The sequence below is a fragment of the Tursiops truncatus genome, chromosome 8 (genome assembly GCF_011762595.2).
Source record: "Tursiops truncatus isolate mTurTru1 chromosome 8, mTurTru1.mat.Y, whole genome shotgun sequence".
Lineage (NCBI taxonomy): Eukaryota > Metazoa > Chordata > Mammalia > Artiodactyla > Delphinidae > Tursiops > Tursiops truncatus.
Window position 1 is genome coordinate 102000790 of NC_047041.1, and position 26252 is coordinate 102027041.

At 48.2% G+C, this 26252-nt stretch overlaps 1 protein-coding gene across 3 annotated transcripts in view; it reads left to right on the forward strand.

Moving 5' to 3' along the window:
• PACS1 (phosphofurin acidic cluster sorting protein 1) overlaps positions 1-26252 on the forward strand; it is a 143680-nt gene that overhangs the window by 98032 nt on the left and 19396 nt on the right. For 2 of the 3 annotated variants that reach the window (XM_033861121.2, XM_033861124.2), the window contains exons 2-10: positions 5008-5095; positions 16147-16236; positions 17377-17502; positions 19901-20045; positions 20283-20374; positions 20469-20549; positions 23083-23142; positions 23938-24098; positions 24461-24554. In XM_033861121.2, the coding sequence (XP_033717012.1) occupies positions 5008-5095; positions 16147-16236; positions 17377-17502; positions 19901-20045; positions 20283-20374; positions 20469-20549; positions 23083-23142; positions 23938-24098; positions 24461-24554 (937 nt within the window). Of the gene's footprint in view, positions 1-4893; positions 4918-5007; positions 5096-16146; positions 16237-17376; positions 17503-19900; positions 20046-20282; positions 20375-20468; positions 20550-23082; positions 23143-23937; positions 24099-24460; positions 24555-26252 lie in introns of those variants that run through there. The other variant, XM_033861123.2, reaches the window with a different exon arrangement.

The window sequence follows — 26252 nt, forward strand, 5'->3', positions numbered from 1 at the left end:
CCCACAATGCATGCGTTTGACCTTGTCCCATACCACTGTCACCCTTGCTCCCTCTGCTTCAGCTCCACTGGCCTTAATATTTCTCAAACAGACCAGGTGTGCTCCTTTGCACTTCTTTCCCTTAATCTAGAACTTCTCAGTGAGGCCTACCCTGACCACCTTACTTAGAATTACAACGCTCCCTGCCCTCCTCTGCCTCACACTCCCAATCCCCCTCACCTAGCTCTATTTTAACACAATCTAACATACTATGTAATTTATTTAATAATTATGTTTATTGTTATTGACAGTTTTTTTCTCTAGAATATAAATTCCATGACAAGAATTTTGTCTGTTTTGTTTCCTGATGCATCGCAAGTGACTGGAACAGTGACTAGCTCAGCATAGGCTGATGGATGACTGACAGAGTAATATGACAGAACTGTAATTCAGACCAGGTTATGTCTGACTCTAAAGCCTTCATTCTGGTCTTAAAAGTCTTTTTTTTGATGTGTAGTTTGTGTACAGTGTGGTGCCTGGGCCTTGAACATAAAGCAGCTCTGTGGATTTTTGCAGGTGTGAATATCCACGTGGCCACCGTCGTGGGTGTCTCAGTCACCCCCAAAGGGTTCCCTTAAGACCCTTCCCAGTCAATGTCTCCACCTGCCTCAGTTACTGAACTGGCTCCTATCGCCATGCATTGGTCTTACCTATCCTTGAACTTCGTATGAGTGGAATCATATAGGCTTTTGTGTCTGCCTTTTTTAGCTTAGCACAGTGTTTCTGAAATTTGTCCATGTTGTCCCATGCATCAGTAGCTTGTCGTCTTTGTATGCCACAATTCGTTGGTCCATCCTGTTAGTGGACACTTAGGCTGTTTCCAGTTTAGGGCTGCTGTGAACATTCTGTCTTTGTGTGGCCTGTGCCCTCGTTTTTCTCGGCTTCTCTTGGGACCTGGGCAGAGGAATAGGCATGTATTTAATATCTACTAATAAGCTACCAGGTGGTTTCTCAGATACCTGTCTGACGCTGCACTCTTACCAGCCACGTATGGGGCTTCTGGTTAGTCCACATCTTCACTAGCACTTGGAATTACCAGTCTTTATGATTTTAGTGTAAAGTTATTTTCTGCTGTAGAAAAACTGATTAAAGCTGGAGTATGGTCAGGGAAGGACTCTTCTTTCAGGCCTTGGGTACTGTATTTTTACTGCATATGAAGTGCCCAACCGATAAAACATATAGTAACAAAAAACCCTAGGATCAGCATCTAATCAGCCTCTTACTTGTTGAGACACCTCCGTCGGAACATCTTGCCAGACTCAGTCATCCTCAGAACTATATCTGGGACTGTTTCAATCAGTATTGTGTGAGTGTGGGTTTAAGGAGAAATGTGTCTTATTTACTCAGAGTTTTTCTATTGTATTAAGATATCTGTCGGAAATATTTACTTGTAACTAAAATAATTTCTTCTTACCTTCAAATAAGTGCCCTGTACTAATTTTAATTGGGTTCTGACCTAAGATAAACCTAAGTTTGCATCTTGGCTCAACCACTTTCTTGTGTGACCTTGGGCAAGTTTCTTAATCCTTCTCAACATCCTTATCTGTAAGCTAGGTAGAGTACCCCACCTCTTAGAATTATTGTAAGACTTACATGAAGTAGTGAAATGTATCTCAAGCAACTGGTACATGGTAGATGCTTAATGAGTCACATTTTCTTATGCTTTGAAGAACCAGAATACATTTAAGTCCCCACATCCCCTTGAGTGATACCATTAAAAACAAACAAAAAGACCTGTTGAACTGATTGCCAATAGTATGGAAATCAATGTGGCATGTCTAGTTTCTGAGCAAACACTAAACACATCCAGTCTTGTTATTATTTTGTTACCTAAGGTACTAGATCATTGTTGGCTTTCTTCTTGACATAAGGTGCTGTGGCCTAAAGGTTTGTTTATTTATTCACCAAATATTTATTGGTATATGATGTGTTTTTCCCTCCTAACAAAATTCCACCATATTACCTATTACAATATTTTATATGTTATGTAAGAGGAAAGATGGTCCAGAGCCTCATGGGGCATAGAAGAGCTGAGGACAAGAAGTGTCGTGTAAGTCGTTGCTTGTCTTCCCCACCAGACTGTGTGATCTCCATGAGGCTGTGGACCATGTCCTCTAAACTCCCGCTAACCCAGTGCCTGGCGTACAGGAGATGCTCTCTCAACGTGTGGAATGTGTGAGAGGGTGAAGGATCACAAGCAGAGGGGAAGAAACACGCGTGTTCCCAGTTTATTCCTGTGACTCTTTTTTTCTCGCAGTGAGTTTATTCAGCACCAGCGCATCCGTCTGTAGGTGCTTTGGAAACAAACGAAAACCCAACTTATCAGAAGCATTTGTAATCGGAACAAAATTGGGCATATCCAGTCTTTTCCATTTGCTCATCCCAGTTGTGTTCCTTCCCTTTCCTCTCCAACAAGCCTGGAAAATCAGCTGAACAGTGTAGTTAGTAACATTTCTTAGTAGTCAACTATGTGAAATGTAATAATCCCTTGGGTGTTGGCAGAACCAGAGTTCCTTTTGGGCCAGCACGTTTCTACTCTGAAGAGAAAGGAGAAACAAGTGATGCTGTGGGTAGCTGTTGATGGGCGGGGGAGAGGGGGCGGCGAGCATGAACCATGGTGACTCCAGTTTAACAGACCTGAGCGTGTTTTAGGAGCACAGGTGCGGGAGCTCCAGTTATTGGCTGAGGAGGCAGCTGTGTAGTGGAGGCCTCAGGTCTTAAGAGGAGAAGCGTATTAGCTCCTACAGCTGCTGTAACAAATGACCACGGACTTAGTGGCTGAAAACAAAACACACGTTTATTTTCACAATTCTGGAGATCAGAAGTCCAAAATGGGTTTCACTGGGCCAAAATCAAGGCGGTGGCAAGGCTGCATTTCTTCTGGAGGCTCCAGGGAACGTCGGTTTTCTTGCCTTTTCCAGCTTCTAGAGGCTGCTTGTATTCCTTGGCCCCTGACCCTGGGGTTCTTCCATCTTCAGAGCCAGCCACACATCACTCCGACTTCTGCTTCCGTGGTCACATCTCACTCTCTGACTTGGGCCCTCCTGCCTCCCTCTTATAAAGACTTGTGATTGTAGTGGACCCATCCAGATAATCCAGGATCATCTCTCCACCTTAATTTAATCACATCTGTGGAGTCCCTTTTGCCCTGTAAAAAGTTTACAGGTTCTGAGGATTAGGAGATATTATTTGCCTACCACAAGGAGATTGGAGTTAGAATCTAGCTCTGTCACTTACTAGCTGTGGGAATTTAGCTGAGTCACTACTCTGTTTAGAATCTGTTTCCCAGGACTAACCTGGTGGCGCAGTGGTTAAGAGTCCGCCTGCCAGTGCAGGGGACACGGGTTCGATCCATGGTCTGGGAAGCTCCTACATGCTGTGGAGCAACTAAGCCCATGTGCCACAACTACTGAGCCCGTGTGCGGCAACTACTGAAGCCCGTGCGCCTAGAGCCCGTGCTCCGCAACTAGAGAAGCCACCGCAATGAGAAGCCCACGCACCACAACGAAGAGTAGCCCCCCCGCTCACCACAACTAGAGAAAAGTCCACGTGCAGCAACGAAAACCCAACGCAGGCAAAAATAAATAAAATTTAAAAAAAAAAGAATCTGTTTCCTCTTCTGTTATACGGGTAGAGCAGTGACCCCTGCCCCACCCCACCCCGCCCCCTACACACACACACTCACACACACACACACACACACACACACACACACACACACACACAGAGTCATGTTTTTGAGCTCTGGATGAAATAATGTATATGAAAAGACTTGATAGGCTCTCTTTTAGTTGATTTTGATTGTGACTTAAAGCAAAAGGAAAGAAAGAGTTTTATTTGCTTCGTGTCAGCAGATCTTAGCAAGTGTTTGGGGTGAGGGTGAATTCAAAATTAGAATTCAGTTCTGTGGATCTGGATTTGCCCCCCTTTTTTCATGAATTACATGAATTTCTTCAACATGTATTCTTGTTCACCTGGTTTTAGCTAGAGGCCGTTTTAAGAAAGTGTTAAACTTCATTAACAAATATTTGCGGAGCAGCTGTACTGGGCCCTGCCCTTTGGAAGAAGGCCCAGAGGTGAGAGAGTGGACACGCGAGGAGCAGAAATGAATTCGGGGCGACTGGAGCTTAGAGAGTAAGGAGGAGGCCCAGAGGTGAGATCGACGGGAAACAGGGAAAATGAGCCCCAGGCCAAGTCGGGGTCTCAGGACCTGACTCGGGTCGGCAGCGTCCCACCTATAACCATCCTCCAGAACCTCACCGGGGAGAAGGATGTTTTAAGGACTTGAACCACTCAAACCAGAAGCAGAAGGGCAGCATCTGCAGTTTCCCTCCCAGCTCCTGCTAGAAGCCCAGGGTAGCCCTGCCTTGGGAGGCCAAGGTCGAGTCACATTAGAGATGCCAAGACTCCAGAGTGAGGGACAGTCCCATTGCTTTTAATTAAGGGGAACTTCCTCATTGTGGCACTGAAGATTTTCTGCATGTTTGAAGCAAAGTTTGGCTGAAATCGAATTTGTGGTCATTTAAAGCATTTCCTGCCAAATGGTTTCTGTTTTGTTTGTGTGGATTTTCTCTTTGTTGCTACAGATTTACATCGGTAAATGTTTCAGGTGTGATTAGACATAAGGTGGAACTGGAACTGGGCAAGCAAAATAAACACTGATGCCCCTCCCTGGTCTACTCCCCGCTCCCAGAAACGGCTCCCACATGTTAGGAGTGAAAAGGCATCTTGGTTTTGGCTGGAGATAAAGGGGCATCCACAGACATTCATGGAATAATGTACCTTTTTGACACTTACCAAGTACAAAGGTTAAATAAGGGGGATGCTGTTTTACTGATGGTAGACACAGTAAACAGCATTCTAACATTCTTCCTTTAGGTAAAGCAGCATTTCCTCAACAGACTGTCTGTCACTTTTCTCATAAGTTCCTTACATTTGACTCGATCTTCTTTCTCAAAATTTTTCTAGGCTGTTCAGCTTGACCCTGAAGAAACTTGTCATGCTAAAAGAAATGGACAAAGACCTTAACTCAGTGGTCATCGCTGTGAAGCTACAGGTGAGTTGAACAGGATTGTTTGTTCAGGACCCAAGGAAGCTAGATAACCTTGTGCCCACTGTCGGGGCTTCAGAGATGCTGGTAGGGGACCAGCTCTCTCGTCCTTCACTCAGCAAAGCAGGTGCAATAGTGGGAAGACGATTGAGCTCCTGCGACCTACTGGGTCCCAGTTCTGCATCTTAGTTAAAGCACTCAGTCACTTTAAACCTTAGTTTCTTTGTCTGAAGGATAAAAGTGGCTCTCCCTGCCCTGCCTGTCTAACAGGATTAGCATGAAGATCCAGAAGTTCATGCTTCTGGATCTAGAAATTCAGAAGTTTCTAGGGTGGCTAGAAATTCAGAAGTTACTAGGGTGGCTTGTGTAGGTTTCGGTCTTATTCCTGGGATTTCTGGGTATAAGGAGATGTATGGGTTGGGGAAGCAGCTTTGGCAGTTTTCTATAGGGTGGAAGAAACTTGTAGGTTATTATTTCAGACTTGACAGTTTAAAATTTACTGGGGTGTTTTGTCTTCTGAGTCATCCCCACATTTAATTCCTTGAAATTACCTCAGTAACTCCAGGGGACCCAAAGTATTTCACAAACATTCATATTCTAAGCATTTGGAATTTCAGTTTCAGGAGAAACTGAACTCCAGAAAGGTCAAGGAATTTACCTGTTGCCAGGTGATACCAGGTGGCAGAAGTGGGACTAGAAACCAGAGAGCCAGTAACGTATGTAGACGTTAAACTCCGACACCAGGGCTTCCTTAACCGATCAGTCCCTTTTAATGACGATCCCTAAAGCTTACTGAGAGTCTGAAGTGCCTCTGGAACCACTAAACGATGGAATCCTTCAGCTTAAGAATGGTGTATTTACTGAGTTCTATTTCATGGAAAAATAGTGGGCTGTAAGGAAACTCACTACTAACCAGAACATTTGATTACTGGCTCACCTGTTTGTTGTGCAGCGGTTTCTTGGCTTCACTAAGACCCACGTCTGTAGCATTTTCGCAGTATGTGAACCATACGCCGAGGTCCTCAGTTCTCTTTCTGAGATAAATACATTATGTTAATTTAGTCCTCAAAACTTGAAACACTTTAATTACTCCTTATGATTTCCTGTGTGTCCCTTATATTCAGACTCCCTGTTCATCTTCGTGCATAATTCCTCTCGATTCTGTGAAACGTTTCCAGACACTGTGGGTCGAAAAAACAAGTGTGGGACCATGATGGCCGAGTGGAAACTTGCGGTTCTTTTCCTCCTTTCCCGATTTCGCACCTGTTTCTAGGTCACGGGCAGTGTTCCAGTTTTCAGGAGTTATTTGCATAGCTAAAAGCAGTTGCCTTCCAATGCAAACACTGTTGGTACAGTTTTGAAAGTTCCTTGCTGCTTTTGCATCCCCGCAGTTAAATGCCTTTGCCAAAAGAAATAATGCCTTTTATTTCCTGATTAAATATTTAGCATTCCGTAAAATTTTAAATTATACCCCAAAGCTACAAATATCCTAAATTTTTTATTGCTTGACTTCCAAGCAGCTGAAAGTAATTACAGATGTTATCACATTCCTTTATCCAGTCACTTATTTATTCATTTACACATTTATCTAATAAATATTTATTGAGCACCTGTTATAGGCCAAGTATTGTTCTAGGCACAGGGGATTCAGCAGTGAACAAAACACACCCAAACCCCTGCCTTTAAGGCCCTTTACATGCTGATAGAGCAGCAGTTCTCAAAATGAGGTCTGCAGAGCCTGGGCTCCCTAAGACCGTCTCAGGGGATACGTAAGATCCAAACTGTTTTCATGATAATACTGTGGCTTTACTTGCCCTTTCCACCACGTTGACATTTGCATTGAAGTTACAAGAGCAATGACTGGTAAAATGGCTGGCTGGCCCTTAGTGCAAATCAGGATGTCAGTAGTCATTGTATTGCCTACCATCGCGAACTAGAAGGAAGAGAGGAAAAGCCAGTTTTGCTTAAGAATGTCCTTGGAGAAGCAGTAAAAACTGTTAATTTATTTTGTCTCAACCTTGGAATACACGTCTTTTTAATAGTCTGTGTGATGAAACGGAAATGCGCATACAGCGCTCCTGCTTCACAGAGGAGGCTACCGTTGTCTCGAGGACAAGTCCTCATACAACTGAGCTGTGCATTGAAGTAGCTGCTTTATCATGGAACACCATTTGTACTTGAAAGAGGGGCTTACGGACAAACTGGTTATTCAGACTCAGGTATTTGGAAGATACTTTCTTGAAAATGAACAGAGTAAGCCCGTTCAGAAAATGAACAGTTTCCCACTTTGAGGGAAACAACTGAGAATATTTTGGGCCAATAATAAATGACATTTGAGCTTTCAAGTGAAAACCAGAATTTTGGAAAACTTGTCTTTGTCATTGTAAGCTTAACAGCTTCCCAGTTCTTTTTATTTATTTATTTATTTATTTATTTATTTATTTATTTATGGCGGCATTGGGTCTTCGTGGCTGTGCGGGCTTTCTCTAGTTGCAGCGAGCAGGGGCTACTCTTCGTTACGGTGCACAGGCTTCTCATTGCGGTGGCTTCTCTTGTTGCAGAGCACAGGCTTTAGGCACATGGGCTTCAGTAGTTGTGGCACGTGGGCTCAGGAGCTGTGGCTCACGGGCTCTAGAGCGCAGGCTCAGTAGTTGTGGCTCATGGGCTCTAGAGCGCAGGCTCAATAGTTGCGGCTCATGGGCTCTAGAGCACAGGCTCAGTAGTTGTGGCGCACGGGCTTAGTTACTTGGAGGCATGTGGGATCTCCCCGGACCAGGGCTCGAACCCGTGTCCCCTGCACTGGCAGGCGGATTCTTAACCACTGCGCCAGCAGGAAGTCCCAGCTTCCCAGTTCTTGAAGACTTTCCTAAAAAGGTCTGTAGTGATAGTAACTGTCGTGATTTTTTTATATTGTGTAATGAGTAACATTTGAAAGATTCGCGTAACTCAGTGAACCAGTATTTTCCAAATGACCAATGCATGAGGTCACAAAATTGTGCTGCGTAAAGATCCATTCAAAGAACAAAACAGGTCAATGGATTGGATTTTATTTTTTACTTTTTGTTTAAAAATAATTTTAAATTTACAGAAGAGGTGCAGGAGTAGTACATAGAGTTCCCATATACCCCTCACGCAGCTTCTCCCAGTGTTAACATCTTTCTTAATCATGGTATTTATCAAAACTAAGAAATTATCATTGGTACAACACTATTAACTAAATTACAGACTTTATTCAAATTTCCCAGTTTTTCCAGTGATATCCTTTTTCTGTTAATTGACTGGATGTTAATATATAACAGACTATAAAACCTTATTGATACGGTTTCAGGCTCTACTTTGCGACTGACCTTTAAGAGACTACCACTTGTAGAGTTTTGGTATACTATCAAAGAAAAATAGTCCACCATTATTTGAAAAGGCTGTTAAAATGTTCTTCCTTTTTCTAACTTCGTATCTCTCTGAGTCTGGATTTTTTTAATATACTCAACCAAAACAATATTTTGTAACAGATTGGTTACAGAAACAGGTATGAGAACCTGGTTGTCTTTTATTAAGCCAGATGTCAAAGAGATTCACAGAAGTGTAAAAGTATACCATCTGCCTCATACACAGCTGTTAGGTGTGTACAGTGGTGCAGACACTGTGGAAAACAGTCTGGCAGTTCCTCAAAAGGTTAAACACAGAGTTACCATATGACCTAGCAGTTCCACTCCTATAAATATTACCCAAGTGAGATGAAAACATGTCCACACAAAACTTTGCACACAAATGTTCATGGCAGCATAATGGCTGAAAAGTGGAAGCAACCCAAGTCCATTAATTGATGAATGAATAAATAAAATGTGGTATATCCATACAATGGAGTATTACTTGGCAATAAAAAAGAATAAAGTACAGGGACTTCCCTGAGGGCGCAGTGGTTAAGACTCCTCACTCCCAGTGCAGGGGGCCTGGGTTCGATCCCTGGTCCGGGAACTAGGTCCCACATGCATGCAGCAACTAAGAGTTCTCATGCCACAGCTAAGGAGGCCGTGAGCCGCAACTAAGAAGCCTGCCTGCCACAACTAAGGAGCTCACATGCTGCAACTAAGACCCAATGCAACCTAATTAATTAATTTTTTTTAAAGAAAGAATAAAGTACATTCATGCTACAATATTGATGAACCTTGAAAACATACTAAATGAAAGAAGCCAGTCACAAAAGACCACATGTTATATGATTCCGTTTTATGAAATGTCCAGTATAGACAAATCCATAGAGTCAGAAAGTTAAATTAGTGGCTGCCTAGGGGTAGAGGGATGGGAAGGTTGGCAGAGTGACAGACAGCTAATGAGTATGGGGTTCCTTTTTTGGGTGGTGAAAATGTTGTAAAATTGATTGTGTTTCTGGTTGCACAACTCTGAATATACTAAAAGCCATTGAATTGCACATTTTAAATGGGCAGATTGTGTAGTATTTGAATTATATTCTAATAAAGCTGTTATATACATAAAAAAACGATGCCCTCTTCTTAATAAATTGTTTTTGCTTTAGAGAAGATATTTTTCATAAAAATATTTTTATGTAAACACATAATAAGTTCATTACAGTTATTTTTAAATGAATTAATACATATTTTTAATATCTCAGTTTTTTGGTTTTTTTGCGTTATGCGGGCCTCTCACTGTTGTGGCCGCGCCCCCCCCCCCCCCCGTTGCGGAGCACAGGCTCCGGACGCGCAGGCTCAGCAGCCATGGCTCACGGGCCCAGCCGCCCCGCAGCATGTGGTATCCTGCTGGACCGGGGCACGAACCCGTGTCCCCTGCATCGGCAGGCAGACTCTCAACCACTGCGCCACCAGGGAAGCCCAATATCTCAGTTTTAATTCCTAGTGTGGTAAACATTGAAAGATACATGTACATAAACAAAAGCTATTTGGGGTACTCAGTAATTTTTAAGAGTGTAAAAAGATCCTGAGACTGAAAAGTTTAAGATTAATCATTGTAGTGGAAGGAAAGAGACAATAAACATTAATTAATTAATTATTTTAAAAACAGATAGTTTTGAAATTGGACTCAAGTTGGTAGTGCCTGGCACCTGGAAGAAGCAAATACTGGGACCCGTGAAGGGCTAAATCTTTGGAGAAGGTTGGCAAAGATGAGAACAGTACTGTGCCATGCTTCGGAAGCGCGTGAGCTGGCCATGGTCCTGTGGCTGCACCGCAGCTACATCCTGTTCCCCGCATGCACAAGTTCATGTTCACAAGTTTGCAATTCAGATAATGCGTTTGGGATAGAAATGTTTACAGGTATTTATAGCATATATTTGGATAGTGAGAGTTCAAATAGTGAGGGCCGCTGCTGTTGGAAGATGATATGTCCCGGGGTGCGGGGGGAGGTGGCGGGTGGGGGGGGCGGGGGATGTCAAATAAATAAAATACGGTGAAGAGGATGGAGCATGCCATGCCCTGGGGTGGAGGAAGTTACAAATCGTATGTGGTGGTCAGGGGTGGCTTCACTGAGAAGATGACTTTCATGCAAAGACTTTGAAGGAGGTGAGGGAGGAAGCTGTGCAAATATCGGGAGGAAGAACTCTGCAGGCTGAGGGAGAAGCCAAGGCAAGGCCCTGAGGCAGGAACGTGCTGGCAGGCTTACATCTGGCAGGGCGGAGACGGGTGGGGCGGCAGTGAGGCTGGAGGGGAGTGAGAGGAGGAGATGAGGTCAGAGAGGTAGGGGGAAGGGTGTGCGCAGTTATGGCAAGGTCTCTGGCTTTCGTTCTGTGTGAAGTGGAGGGTTTTGAACAGGGAGGTGATGGGGTCGTTCTGGCTATGGAAGACAGACTGTAGGTGGGAAAGAGGAATCAAGAAGACCAGCCAAGGGGCTCTGACAGTGATTCTGGCAGGAGATGAGGGCGGCACCAGAGCTTCGGCCTCAGGGACTAGAAGGGCGGAAACGCCATTAAGTGAGATGGGGAAGACTGGGGAAGGCAGGTTTGGGGGGAAGGATCCAAAATTCAGCCTATCACATGGTGTTTGAGGTGGCTGTTACACATGCGAGGGGAGGCGGTGAATAGACAGCTGAATATGTGAGTTCGGAGTTCAGGAGACAGGTCTGGGGGAGGGAAACAGTTTGGGGAATCATCAGCGTATCTGACACCATAAGGTGGATGAGCTGCCCAGGAGTGGAGGAAGCCGTTACAGAGAAGAGAACAGGTCTAAGGATTGAGGCCACAGGCTCCCCAAGACTAGGATGTCAGGGAGGAGAGGAAGGACCTGACACGGAGACCAGGAAAGAGCAGCTGAGGGTGAGAGGAAATCCAGGAGAGTGAGTGTCCAGGAGGCCACATGAAGGGAGAGTTGCTGGAGGCGAATGAAGAGGAGTCCTCCTCATGGAGGTTATCGGAGACCCTGCCAATGGCAGTCGTGGCGGAGTTACGAGACAATGAGAGAAGTCTTCAAGAGCAAAGTAGACAGCTCGGGCTTCCCTGGTGGCGCAGTGGTTGAGAGTCTCCTGCCAATGCAGGGGACGCGGGTTCTTGCCCCGGTCCGGGAAGATCCCACATGCCACAGAGCGGCTGGGCCCGTGAGCCATGGCCGCTGAGCCTGCGCGTCCGGAGCCGGTGCTCCACAACGGGAGAGGCCACAACAGTGAGAGGCCCACGTACCACAAAAAAAAAAAAATGTAGACAGCTCTTGAGGAGTTTGCTATAAAGGGGAGGTAAGATGTGGGGTTGCAGCCTGCAGGGCACGTAGGGAGACAAGAGCGGATATTTTTTTTAATGAGAGAAAAAACATTAGCCTTTTTGCTAATGGAAATGATCCAGAAGAGAGACGGAAGTTGATTGTATAGGAGAGGGGAGAATGGTTAGAAGAGCCTCCCTGAGTCTGTGAGCAGGGATGGAGGGATGGAGCGGCTGACATCGGGTGGGGGCCGGGAGCCCGTCTGTGTAACCGGAGGGGAGGAACCTGTGGGCATACGGACTGGGCAAGGAGCTAAGTGTGGTGGGCGTTCTTTTCCTATTGCTTCCATTTTCTCGGCAAGGTAGGAATCAAGGTTATTCGCTTAGAATGAGGGAAGGGGTGAGGAGGCGTTGGGGTGTGAAGAAGAATGGGAGGTCATCTCGTGGAGTGAAGGGGCAAGTGCCCGGACTGGGGAAAATGCAGTGATCGCCAGGCAGCTCTGCAGGCCCACGTCACGTTTGGGGTCATGAAGTCAAAGTCAGAACAGTTAGGGCTTCCCTGGTGGCGCAGTGGTTGAGAGTCCGCCTGCCAATGCAGGGGACACGGGTTCGTGCCCCGGTCCGGGAAGATCCCACATGCCGCGGAGCGGCTGGGCCCGTGAGCCATGGCCGCTGAGCCTGCGCGTCCGGAGCCTGTGCTCCGCAACGGGAGAAGCCACAACAGTGAGAGGCCCGCGTACCGCAAAAAAAAAAAAAAGTCAGAACAGTTAGCTGATTGTATGATTCTCTCCAGGCATGTTCAGCTGGGGCAGCTGGATTTGTATAGGGTTGTAATGTACCAAGTGAGCGCAGAGAACAGCAGCGGGCAGAGGCGCTAGGGCGTGTGCAGGGACCGCTCGTCCAGACTGACGGGGGCATTTAAGCTGAGTGAGGAGGAAAGAGGGGACAGCGGGCATGAGGAGGAGTGAAACATGGTGGGGGGATCAGTGGATCGTAGGCCTGGGGGGTTCAAGGGATTACTGTTGTTGACAAACAAGCGAGAGTGAGCTGGAAAGTTGGGAAGTGGAGATCAGAGAGTGGGGTGCATGACACTGAGATGAGGCTTTGGCCGTCATTATCGGTAACCATAAGGCCCAGAGTGTGACCATGTGGGTGGAGGGGCTCAGACAAGGGTGAGGACGAGACCACTGGGAGAGGGAAACCACGGGGTTTAGGGGCCAGGACATTGGAAAGCGCACATGTCGAAAGCACGAAGAGGGACTTCCCTGGTGGCACAGTGGTTAAGAATCCACCTGCCAATGCAGGGGACACGGGTTCGAGCCCTGGTCCGGGAAGAGCCCCCATGCCATGGAGCAACTAAGCCCGTGCGCCACAACTACTGAGCCTGCACTCTAGAGCCCGCGAGCCACAACTGCTGAGCCCACGTACCACAACTACTGAAGCCCACGTGCCTAGAGCCCGTGCCTTGCAACAAGAGAAGCCACCGCAATGAGAAGCCCGCGCACCGCAACGAAGAGTAGCCCCCGCTCACCACAACTAGAGAAAGCCCGTGCGCAGCAACGAAGACCCAATGCAGCCAAAAAATAAAGACATTTAGACAAGGATGCTTTCATCAGTAAGTTATATTATCGTTAAAAAAAAAAAGAAATCATGAAGAGTTACGGCGGGAGTAGTGCTGGGAAAAGAACAGTGCGTGAGGAGCTAAAGTCAAGAAATGAGCAGGGATGCTGGCAGGTACAGACAAGAGCCACAGCCAGGAAGAGAGGCTAGAGTAGGGGCATCCACTCAAAGCAGGAGTTTGGGGAGGTGGAAGGGAGGATGTTCTGGAGCTGCTGACAAGGAACAAGGAGGACCCTGCCCCACCCCCAAGCCCAGCAGTCAGCCCAGGAAGCAGTGTCTTCAGGACGGAGCAGGTTTCAGCTGTGCAGGGTTTCTCAGCAGTGTTGTGGGGCTGTGCTGTACCTCGTAGACTGGTCGGCAGCAGCCCTGGCCTCTACGCTCTAGAAATATCATGCACGCACATACCCCAGCTGTAACAATCAAAAATGTCTCTAAATTTTGCCAAATGTCTCCTACCCCTAGTTGAAAACCACTGCTATATATCAACCGCATTTTGGATTCTCAGCATTTCTGAGATTCATTGTCCAGAGACTTCTTAAATCCTAAGAGCCTACCTATATAAATTCAGGTGAAAACTTTGCCAAGACTCTTGTTTGTCATAGAGGTTACAGAAAGCATTATCTAACGCATGAGGCAGAGCGTCCTTTATTATTTTTAATTGGCATAATATAATGCTATTCTAATTTTAAAAGCATTGTGAAATACTACATTTAGGAGATTTTCCTTCCTGCATTATACAAAATCTGTATTTTATAAAAACAAAAATTAGAAATGGATAAGAAACCTAAAGGTTAAAACTAAATTTTTTTCATTCCTAAAGGAAAACAGAGTGGAATATCTACTCTAATACAGCAGAATAACTTCATTACTTGGAGTAGGCAAAGGTTTCTTAGCTAGGACCCAGAATGCATTAACCATAAAGGAAAAAAATAATAATAAAGTTGACCAGATCAAAATTAAATACTTCATCAAAAGATACTATTAAGAAAATGAATAGGCAAGAAAATATTTATGGTGCATATACCTGACAATGTCTTATATAAATAAAAAACTTACGCCCGAATAACAAGGTAAACAAAACAAAGAAGTTTGATCAGTCACGTCATAAATAGAGATTTACAGCGGACCAATAAACAGCTGAGAAGGTGCTGCGTGGGCTGAGTCCTCGGGGAGATGCAAATTGCAGCCACAGTGATGGACCTCTCTGCACGTGGCCAGTAGAATCCACGGGTCCAGGACAGACCACGCCGGATGCAGCTGCAGGTGGAAAGTGGTACTAACACTTTGGAAATCAGTCTGGCGGTTTCTCACGAAGCTACATATGTGTCTACCCTAAGTCCCAGCCGTTCCTCTCCTAGGTGTCGGCCCAAGAAAAAGAAGACACATCCACTTGTGTGGATGACTTGTACAAGAATGGCAGCTTTAACCATAATGGTCCCAAACTAGAAACACCCCAAATGTGAAGTGTTCAGTGACAGGAGAACAGAAATCACATGTGTACATTCATGGGACAGAATTCTGCTCAGCAGTAAAAAGGAACAAGCTTTCGATACACTCAACAGCCTGTATGAACCTCAGACACATTGTAAATGTTGGGCAAAAGAAGCCCGACCAGAATAGTACACACTGTATGATTCCATTTATATGGAATTTTAGAACAGGAAAAACTGACCTATGGTGAAAGAACTCAGAACAGTGCTTTCCTCTGAGACAGGAGCGCAGGATTGACTGGGAGGCATCACAAGGGATTTTTCCAGAGTAGTAACAATGCTCTACATCTTGATAGAGGTGTGGGTTACACGGGTATATACATTTACTAACTCACCGATCTGTATACTGGAGATCGGGGCACTTCACTGTGTTAAATTAAACTCAATGGTTTTTTAAGTAATTTTTTTTTTTTTTTTTTTTGCGGTACGCGGGCCTCTCACTGTTGTGGCCCCTCCCGTTGCGGAGCACAGGCTCCGGACGCAGGCCCAGCAGCCATGGCTCACGGGCCCAGCCGCTCCGTGGCATGTGGGATCCTCCCGGACTGGGGCACGAACCCGTGTCCCCTGCATCGGCAGGCGGACTCTCAACCACTGCGCCACCGGGGAAGCCCTAAAGTAATTTTTATAAATATACTGGCATTCCTCAGGCTCTCCTGCTGATCTCTTTTTACATTGAGGAACAGTTTAGCCCAACTTTATTTTTGAGAGCTAAAAACACTATGGTGTTTAACCCAGCGTTAGGTGTGGTGGAGCAGGGGTGCTGGGGGGCACGGCAGGGGAAGCGGGGGCGGGGGGAGCCGCACTAAAAGGAAGAGTTCCTGGAAAAAAATTATATCAAAGCTGAGACTGGGAAGGTGAGTTGGTTAGCTGTGTACAGAAGCATGAAGGAATATCCAAGAAGAGAAAACAGCATGTGGAAATGCCCAGAGACAGGACAGTGTGGCCGAAGTGTCAGTTAGACGGGAGGAGGGCGGCTGAGGTGCCATGGGGAGAACTGCCACGCCTTGGGGTGCGACACCACTGCCTCTCCCTCAGGAGCGGTGGGAGAGGAGAACTCAGATGCAATAACAAACCATTTTCATGTGAAAACCCTTTGCAAACGGACAGCATAATACATGTAAAACCACATCTATGGTAGTGGCTTGATTGTGATCAAGTACAACAAAAAGACAGGTGGAATACTTGAACTGGTAAGAATCTTTGTAGAGTTTAGATGTTGTTTGCAAGCAGTATTTCTTTTGGTCTGATTTTTGGTGATACAGCTTTGACCTATTTTTTCTTGGTTTCAGGGTTCAAAAAGGATTCTTCGCTCCAACGAGATCATCCTTCCAGCCAGTGGGTTGGTGGAAACAGAGCTCCAGTTAACCTTCTCCCTCCAGGTGAGAGCCTGCTCAGTCTTAGGTCATTAATATGCCGTGTCCAGCCCAATCCCAAACAGTCCTCTAATCTGGAGACTGTTTTATCCGAAAACAGCCATAACCCAATGATTTAAAGTCACCTAGAGCTTCTGTGGCCGGCCTGGAGAACCAGAGCAATCACCCAGACAGCCACAGCAAGGGCGCCGAGACCCAGATGGGCTGCTGAAAAGTACACCACAAATCGTTCTTTTTTTTTTTTTTTTTTAAATTGCAGTATAGTTGATTTAAAATGTTGTGTTAAGCTGCTGCATAGCACAGGGAGATCAGCTCAGTGCTTTGTGATGACCTAGAGGGGTGGGATAGGGAGGGTGGGAGGGAGGCTCAAGAGGGAGGGGATATGGGGATATATGTATACGTATAGCTGATTCACTTTGTTGTACAGCAGAAACTAACACAACATTGTAAAGCATTTATACTCCAATAAAGATGTGAAGTAAATAAATGAATGAAAAGCACTAAAAAATAAAATAAAATGTGTTAATTTCTCCTGTACAGCAAAGTGATTCAGTTATACATATATATATGTGTGTGTGTGTATACATTCTTTTTCATATTCTTTTCCATCATGGTTTATCACAGGCTGTTGAATATAGTCCCCTGTGCTCTACGGTGGGACCTTGTTTATCCATCCTGTATGTAATGCTTTGCCTCTCATTCTTCTTCCCCTTTTCCTCAGACAGAGCTGTTAACCCCACCGTCCCACCACACTCGGCCCCCGTCTCCTCTCCTTAGTAATCCACGCCATGCCCCCCAGCAGAGGCGGATGCTTCAGTCTTGTTTTGCCTGCATACTGCAACCTCCATCCCTTCCCTTCTCCTCCTTATCTGTCCCAGTATGTCTGTCTCTCCGCCTAACGCCAGTACCCCAGGTTGCAGTGCACGGACAGCTGATTATCTGGCAAGGGAGGAGGCTGTTTTCTGAGCGTGTGTGGACCACCCCGCTGCGGAGTGGAAACCAGGCGCTCCCCTCGCCCCTATCACCCCCTTGTGCAGCTGGGAGCCAGTGAAGCACAGGAAGGTGGCACGTCCTCTCGCAGCACCAAGACCCACCGAGGACCCAGTTGCTGATTAACTGTGCTCGGCTCTGTTTTGTGCTCGGCAGTACCCTCATTTCCTGAAGCGAGATGCCAACAAGCTGCAGATCATGTTGCAGAGGAGAAAGCGTTACAAGAACCGGACCATCCTGGGCTATAAGACCCTGGCCGTGGGGCTCATCAACATGGCAGAGGTGAGAGAGGGCGGCCTCTGGACATTCAGCCTTTCGGAGCCTACGAGAGACACGGCCCAGCCAGTGATTTTCCCAGCCTGCTGTTCGGGTGTTTTATTCTGTGTTACAAATTAATTCTTTTATTGGAAATTCAGGATGCACTTCTTTTTATCGAGAACTTTCTCCCTCATGAAAAGTTTTTTCTTTAACCTTTAAAAAAATGTCAAACTTAGAGAAAAGTTGTAAGAATAGTATAAAGAATTCCCATCTACCCTTCACCCAGATTCTTCAGTGTTAACACATCTGCCTTATTATTCTCTCCTACATACGCGTTATGCATGTTGTTTTCTTTTCTGAACCACCGAAAGTAAGCTGGTGCCCCATCACACACAGTTAATACGTACTGTGTCTACCATGAAGATCAGGACATTAGCACCGACACAGGGTTGCCATCTAACCCGCAGTCCCCACCCAGGTCATGCCAAGCGACTCAGGGATGTCCTCTGCAGGCCCAGGGTTTCATCTGGGATTAAGGGCTGCACTTAGCTCTTGTCTCCTTAGTCTCCCTCGACCTGCAGTCCCTTGGATTTTCTTTGTCTTTCAGGCCCTTGACATTTTTTAAGAGTACAGGCTCTTTATTGAATGTGCCTCAGTTCAGATTTGTCTGATGTTTTCTGAAGATGTACATTCAGCTTCTGCGTTTTTGGCAGAATTATTGCAAGCAGTAATGCAGGCAGCACTCCTTGTTGATTTGTTCCGTTACTGGTGAGGCTAACTCTTATCGCTTGGTTAATTTAAGATGGTGTGTGCCAGGATTTCCAGTATAAAGTTAAGTAATACATATTTTGTTCTTACCAATGAAAAAAAAAAACATTTTGTAGGGAGGAGATATTTTGAGACTATATAACAGTTTCTTATCCACTCATATCTTCACCAAGTAGTTTTAGCCTCTATTAATGATTCTTACCGGAATCAGTCATTACTTGGACGTTTGCCAGACAGTGAATTTCCAATCCCACCATTCCTCCTCTATTTATTAGTTGGCCGTCTGCTGTAAGATACAGCTTTCCCTTCTTCTCCACTTACTGATTGACTCATTTCTTTGTAGCAGTTTTGGATCTGTGGATTCCTGTTTAGTTCAGTGGGGTTTAGTCTGCTACTATCATTATTTATTTTGATGCTCAAATTTTCTCGAATTTGGCCGGTAAGAGCCCCTTCAAGCTGATTCCTATATCCTTTTTATATGCCTCACCGTTCTTTACATGCTTCTTTACTTTCTGGTACAAAATATCACAGGCTCATCATGTACTTTCCCTGACCCAGCCTCAGCATGAACTGATCCTCCAAAGAGCCCTGGTTCCTTGTAGTGGAGAATGGTATTTAGAAACCAAGATCTGGATGCTAGAGGTGCTCGTTTTCCCAGCTGGGGTATCATTGCTTCTCCTCCCTCTCAGCAGATGGAGCTATAGGAAATACATGTATACATATGCGTGTGCACGTGTATGTACATACACATCGCATCTGTTTCCACTTCCGTATCTATCTGATCATGAGCTCACATTCCAGTCAATTCCAATCAGCACTTTGGGGTTCCTCTAGCCTTTCTCCTTTTCATGTTTTTAATTCCCTTCTCAGTATGTTTGCTCGTTTGTGCGGCTTCCCTGTATGCCTGGTGAATCTTCTCAGCCCTGACCAAGGGGAAGAGGAAAGGGGCCACAAGTCAATTTTAAAACCTATTTCTGTATTTTAGAACATTAAGTAAGAACCATTTTGTGTCCACAGTAAAAGGTGAGCTAGTCCCAGCCCATCTTTCTGTCCTCTTCATGTTTTGTGTCAGAAAGAGGGCCTGGGGGGAGTGAAGTATGTGGATGGCACGTTTTGCCAGCTGTGTCAAGCCCTTATTGCCTGGCACAGGTGGCCTGGTACAGGTGGCCACGGTCTGCAGGCCAGCCTCGCGCAGCCTTGAGAGCTAGTTTCTCTGTGAAAGACTTAAACTAAAATGCAGTCCTAGAGATTAGCAGTCATTTTCAATCTCAGGCCTTGATTTTTATCTCTAAGCACGTGGCCTGACCCGTGGCTGACACTTCAGGAGGTAGTTTTAAAGTGAGACCGGGGACTTCCCTGGCGGTCCAGTGGTTGGGACTCCGTGCTTTCACTGCGTGGGCCCTGGTTCAATCCCTGGTGGGGGAACTAAGATCTCACAAGCCGCGTGGCACAGCCAAAAAGGAAACACAAAACAGGTAAAGTGAGACAGGCAATAGGAGAACGGTAGGCGTGAATCTGGAAGATAGTGAAAAAGAAAATGTGTCAGCAGAACACCGTTCCCAGTGGCTCGCCTGTCCGTTGGGATTTGTGAAAACGGGCTGCTCTGCGGCACTGTCCGTAGTGAGGTGTGTCCGTGGCCACCCCGTGCTCGTAGGTGATGCAGCACCCGAACGAAGGCGCCCTGGTACTCGGCCTGCACAGCAACGTGAAGGATGTCTCCGTGCCTGTGGCAGAAATAAAGATCTACTCCCTGTCCAGCCAGCCCATTGACCATGAAGGAATCAAATCCAAGCTGTCTGGTAGGACATGTGCGGTGTCGGGAGGCCCTCCCCGTCACCTGATCTCCATCCCAGGAAAGCCTAACACGTTCCTAGGAAAGAGGAGCTTAGAGCTCCCTGGAAATGAAAGGGGGTCGGGGCCCTCTCCTCCACCCCGGCCGCGTTTCCACTTGAGGAGAGCATGATTCCAGCCAGCCAAAGCCTCTTAGACCAGATCTTCGCCCTGCGAGGTCATCTTATTAAGGTGTCTGTTTCCAGACCGTTCTCCTGATATTGACAATTATTCTGAGGAAGAGGAGGAGAGTTTCTCATCAGAACAGGAAGGCAGTGATGACCCACTACACGGGCAGGTAACTTTCCACAGCCCCTCAATAAAGCGGCCGAGAAGCAGTTACAGACCTTCCTAGGGTTTCCTAACCTCATTCCATCCCCCTACCCACTTAGGACCTGTTCTATGAAGATGAGGATCTTCGGAAAGTAAAGAAGACCCGGAGGAAACTAACCTCAACGTCTGCCATCACAAGGGTGAGCCTCCAAGGTCCGGGGAATGTTTTAGCAGAGATTTGCAGTCTGGGGGTAGGATGGGAGTGGTGTATTCAGACTTCCTGGGGGCTTTTTAACATCTGCACAGGGCCATGCCCTCAAGGCTGTGATACACCCCTTGGTACCTCCACCTCCACCACCAGCTAATTAAGCATCACTGTTGCAGAGAACCAGCGTTCCTGATAGGAGCGTGTTATATTCTTCAGGTTATCTTAGGATAGAAGAAAGGTTGAGAAACCTTGTTGTAGACTTTGGAACAGATGCTTCCTTGGGGAGCAGAACCCCTCAGACACCCTCCCTCCCTTCTCCAGGTGATTACTTCAGGTTTCGTACTGTCCACCGCACAGATAAGTCCAGTCCTCTCTAGGAGCATCTCCATTTGGAATCATTTGTTGAACTTACCCGGAAATAGTGGGCTAGTGCTTGGAACTGTGGGCTCGATACAGTGCCTGCCTTAATGGACCCAGAACCTTAGAGACCAGAGGCCTTTAGATTGTGTCTCCTGCACGCGATCTCCTCAGGAGTCACTACTTTTGGTGAAATTAGAGTCCTGGACTGAGATGCTTAATACCCGAATTTCTAGGTTAACTTTGACCTCTTCTCGGGTTCCCGTGCCAGAGTTCGGGGGAGTCAAAAGTGCCAGGAGCTTTTTGGAAGAGAAGTTCACAGTTTCATTTGTCCCCAGAGGCATCCTGATTCTCTCTAGCGCAGAGCAGCCCAGGGACCCCAAGAGCAGAGATTCCCGTCACCTTCAGGAGTGAAATAAGTGGAAGCCAGACCTTCCGAACATGTCGTATCTGAGCCTGGTCCACCGTGAAACACGCTGTCCTCTCTCCAGGCATCCTTGGGTATCCCTGGGCTTCAATGTATAATAAATCCTCAAGGCTGAGGCCTTGGTTCCCCCACCGGATGATGACTAGAGCGCGTTTGAACTGTTTCATCGTCCTCAGGCTTCTAATCCTCGATAGGCGCTCCTAGGCCGGGTAAGGCCCATCCTGGCCTCCAGCCCACCCTGTGCTCTGATGATGGCAGAGGCTGGAGGTCGCTCTCTGTTGTGGCTACTCCTGCTAAGTTTTTCTTTTTCCTGTGCTGTAACCACAAAGAGGCCCCGTTTTCTTCCCAAAGGTGCCCCCTGGAGCTATATAAATCGCCTCTTCCTGTGGTCGCCTCCGTCGCTTCACTGGTTATACGACCAGAGCTCAGTGTTCCTTTGACGCCCACTCACTCCCCGAAAGGTGTTTTTATTTTCTGTGTTAACTGCAGGCACTTTCCAATCAGATTTCCAGAGTGATTGTCCTTTCACTCCTGCCTCCCGTGCACACGAATCCTTCTCTCCCTACCAAGAGCACTTTGTCCTAGACGTGTTAATTGACTCAGCGTTCTCTCAAGCGCCTTCTGCGTCTCGGTCGCTGTGGCTCTCGTTCCTCCTCTGCTGTGGGTGCTCTTCCACCTTGGGGAGCCCCGCCCTTTCTTGAAGGCCCAGCTCAGTCTCACCCACAAGTTAGTCTCCCCCATCCCCAGGCGGTGAGTCTGTCATCCAGTCAGGAGGTGCTGAGGGCCACAAGCTAGTCGCCGTGCCTGGGGTTGGACACATAGAGATAAGGAAGGCCCGGTCCATGCCGTCAGGGAGCTCACAGTGTCCAGTGACACAGACACATCTACACAAGTGACCGTAACCCCGTAGGGCAGGCACCAGACGAGCTCTGCGTCAGGGGCAGCGATGGCCCTGAGGGGAAAGTGACCGGCTCTGAGCAGGACAGCTTCGCGGGCAAGATGCCAGGAGATGGGTTTTCTAAGAGTAAATAGAACTTCACCAAGTAGATCTGGGGACATGTTTAGTCAAGGCAGAAGTTACCATGTAAATGGCCCAGAGGGGTGCCAAGTCGTAAGCAGTTAGTTCCCACCTAAGTGGGGTGTGAGGAGTTGGGTGGTGGGTGAGGCCAGGGTCAGGCAGAGCCAGCCCTCAGCAGACACAGGGTGACACCGAAGTTCTTGAGGCTCTGGGGCCAGTGAAGGCCTTGCATCTGGGGAGTGACGAGGTGAGATCTGCATGTGGAACAGTCGCAGTGGACTCTGGAGGGAATGAGACTGGAAGTGGGGTGGGAGGAGCTAGTTGAGGGCGGTGGGTGGCCCCGGAGAGGGACGAGGAAGGAGGCCGGATGGAAGCGGTGCGGTTTCGGGTGGACAAGAGGGTAGGAGGCAGCACCCCTGGGCTGGGGGTCGGGGGAGACTCCGGGTTCAGATTCGGGGACTCCTCGGTGCCTGGGTGACCAGGAGGGGGAATGCACGGCGCAGAGGGTGAGCTCTGTTTTGGAAACCTCGAGTTTGAGGAACCTGTGTGTATACAGGTGGCTCTCGCCGTGGTTCTGAAGTTCTAGAGAAAGGGATGGGCGGGAGGCGACCATGGGCAGTTACTGGGCTGGGGGCGTGGCCCCGGTTCTTCACCAAAGCCGGCCCTCGATCACTCTGCCGACTGGGCTGCTGGCTGAGGACTCCTGTGGCTTTGTCCCTACAGCAACCTAACATCAAACAGAAGTTTGTGGCCCTCCTGAAGCGGTTTAAAGTTTCAGACGAGGTACGACCCCTTACTCCCGAGCTGGATGGTGAGTAGAATTCCCAGAGTTTCACCCTCATTCCTCGGGCACAATCTGGAGTCAAGATTCCAGGAGCCCCACGTGAGGGGGTCGCTAAAGGAGGGCTTTCCGCTACTTGAAAAGAGAAGGAAAGATTTACACGTAGCACCCAAGGTTCCATGGTATTCGAAGCAGGGGCACATGCTTCTGCCCAGCTTTCGGGTGTGGGGTGTCCAGCACAGATCCAGTTGCTATCGTTCAGTTTTCCCTCCTGCCCCGAGGGGAACCTCGTGAGTAGCAGCCTGTGAAGTGGGGGCCTCCTCCATGGCGTCAGGGACTGGCCGCTAAGAGCAGCAGTGCCTTCCCTGGGCTCGCAGGCCTAGAGCCAGCTTTCGTGGGCTCTCTTCTCAGTGGACTGAGACAGGGATGGAGATTTGTCCCCTGCGGGCTCTAGAGGAGGCCAGCATGAGCCCGCCAGGGCCCCAGGCGTCTGGGCTTCCCTGCGCCAGTTCCTCGGGAGAAGTACCGTCTGAACCCCACTCTTCTTCCTGACGCCGGGCACTAGTGGGGAGCACTAGGGAGGCTCTGAGCGGGGCCGGTGGCCTCACCACGTCCCTGCCCTCAGGATCAAATCACAGCACACCAAGACCACCCTGATGAGCGTGAAACTATGGCACGTCCCTTAAGGGGACTGGGTAGGGAAGCCAGTGGGGCCTGCCCAGGAGGAAGGAGTTTCCTGTCTGCCGTGTTGTTAATAGGGGTAGCCCCAGACTCCAAGGTTTTGTTTTCTCCCACAGGTGGGCTTTGGGCTGGAACACGTATCCCGAGAACAGATACGAGAAGTGGAAGAAGACTTGGACGAGCTGTATGACAGTCTGGAGATGTACAATCCCAGCGACAGCGGTCCCGAGATGGAGGAGACAGAGAGCATCCTTAGCACGCCAAAGCCCAAGCTCAAGTGAGGCCCGCACCCCCTCTGTCACACTGTCTCTCTAGGCCATGGCAATCTCCTAGACTCCCCTCCCTCACCCCACCCCAACCATTACCCGGGAATCTCGGTTCCTCACCCCTTCTGAACCGCCTGCCGTCTGGATAAAGCTCGCTGCTTTAGCCTCTAACCGACAAAAGCCCCGATAGGACTCTCCTGAAGTCCTTCGGTCCAGGTCCCTACTGGTCCAGCCTCTGCTGTGTCCTTCCTCGCCGGCATCCTCGAAGCCCGGGTTGTCGCTCTTTCTTGAACACCAGCCCTGCCCGGCTGTCCGTGAGCTGCTGCTCTGGGCCCTGGCGGCCACTGACCCTGGCTGTGCTTCTTTGCCACAGGCCCTTCTTTGAGGGGATGTCGCAGTCCAGCTCACAGACGGAGATTGGCAGCCTCAACAGCAAGGGCAGCCTCGGCAAAGACACCACCAGCCCTGTGAGCAAGACCAATGGCTGTGGGGTGTGGGAGTGGGACCAGGGGAGAGTCAGGGCTTAACACTGGGCCCTGTGCTCCTGGCTCATTTGGGACCTACGGGCCATCTCATCTTGTTTCAGCCTCAGTTGTCATCTCAGTCCTGCTGGGCTCTTAGTGCTCTGACGATATTGCTGTGGCCAGGCGGGTGTTCTTTATGGTCTGTTCCCGCCATGACCTGGTGCCTTCCCTCCCGGAACACGCAGTGCCTCAAGACCTCTCCCTTAACGCCCGTCATGCGGTAGCTGGGAGTGTGGCGCCCGGCCAGTGGTGGCAATTCTGCATCCAGGCTGGGGAGAGGGTGGATGCAAAGGGGCAGGAAGGCCCCAGGGTCTGTTCAGGAGAAATTACATGGGCTTTATTCAGAAAGTGAGCAGTGCCCTCGAAGAATTTAGAACTCGGTGGGCTGGTTTCCATTTTGCCTGGCGAGCCAGAGGGAAAAGGAGCTGTCTACTGCAGCACCCCAGAGCCCCGCATCACCCCAGGACCACGCTCTGTCCCTATCTGGGAAGGCTCTCCCCAGCAGTGGATCAGGGGCAGAGGCCCGGGTTGATGCTGTACCCGCCTCGGGCCCTAGGAAGCTGCCCTCCCCCTTGTTTATGACCAAAGGCAGGATGACGTGTCTGATTCTAGTGGTTTTCGGTTTGCTTTGAAAGCCCAGTGTCTTCTCTGTAGATCAAAAAAACTGAATCCTTTAAGTCCTTCTGCTCTTGCCGCTTTAACAGAGGGAATATAAAACTCACCCTGCGCGTAGGTATTAATTGTGAGGAAACGACCTGAGGCCTGTGAGGCTCTCCATCCCCTGAAAAGCGCTGTCTATGGAAGGGCTGCCTGCCGCCGGTCCCAGGTGTCTGCGGAGCGTCAGCTCATGGACTGCCTGCTACCACCAGGTGGCACTGTCGTCCACGTAATCCCTCTCCCTGCTGAAGGCGCAGCAGGGTGATCCAGCCCTAGAACAGCGGCACCACGTGGCCTTAGCGAGTAAATGTGGGATGGGAAATGGCAGCCCCCACCGAGAATCCCTCCACCGAGAAACCTCAGGCCCGCCACTTTCAGACCGGGTACTCTCAGCCTTTCCAGCCCAGGTTCATATGATCTGGGGCTGAGGAGGCCTTACCTGACTAGTTCTGCTCAGGATGTGGCTTGGGGCTGCTCGTTCTCACAGGGGGCTGCTGGATGGCCCTGCTGAAGCATCACTGTCCACGTGGACAGATCATTGGCCCCTGGAGCCAGATTCCACAGCAAGTATAAATATAAGGGATGACTCTTCTAGAGAGAAACCTGGGACCTGGCCAGGGGAGGACTGTCTTACGGTGTCCTAGGAATGCAGAACAAGGGCCCTACTGTAACACAATGCAATCAAATTTTAAATGAGGTTAATACCCCGGAAATGCTAAGCGTGACACCTAACATGTGGTGACCGCTCAATAAATTTTAGGAATCGTCGTTACTAAATCAGTAAGAGAAACTACTCTCTACTGATGAAGCTGTTTCTGGGTTGATAGAATTTGTAGGTTCTACATTTAGTCTCAGCTGCATGGCTTACAAAACTTAAAGAGAAAAATCACCTTGATGCTCTGGGCCTCGGGTGCCTTATTTGTGAAGTAAAGGAGTTGGCCCAGGAGCCCAGTTAGCTCAAAAGTCAATGGAGTATCAGTCTTT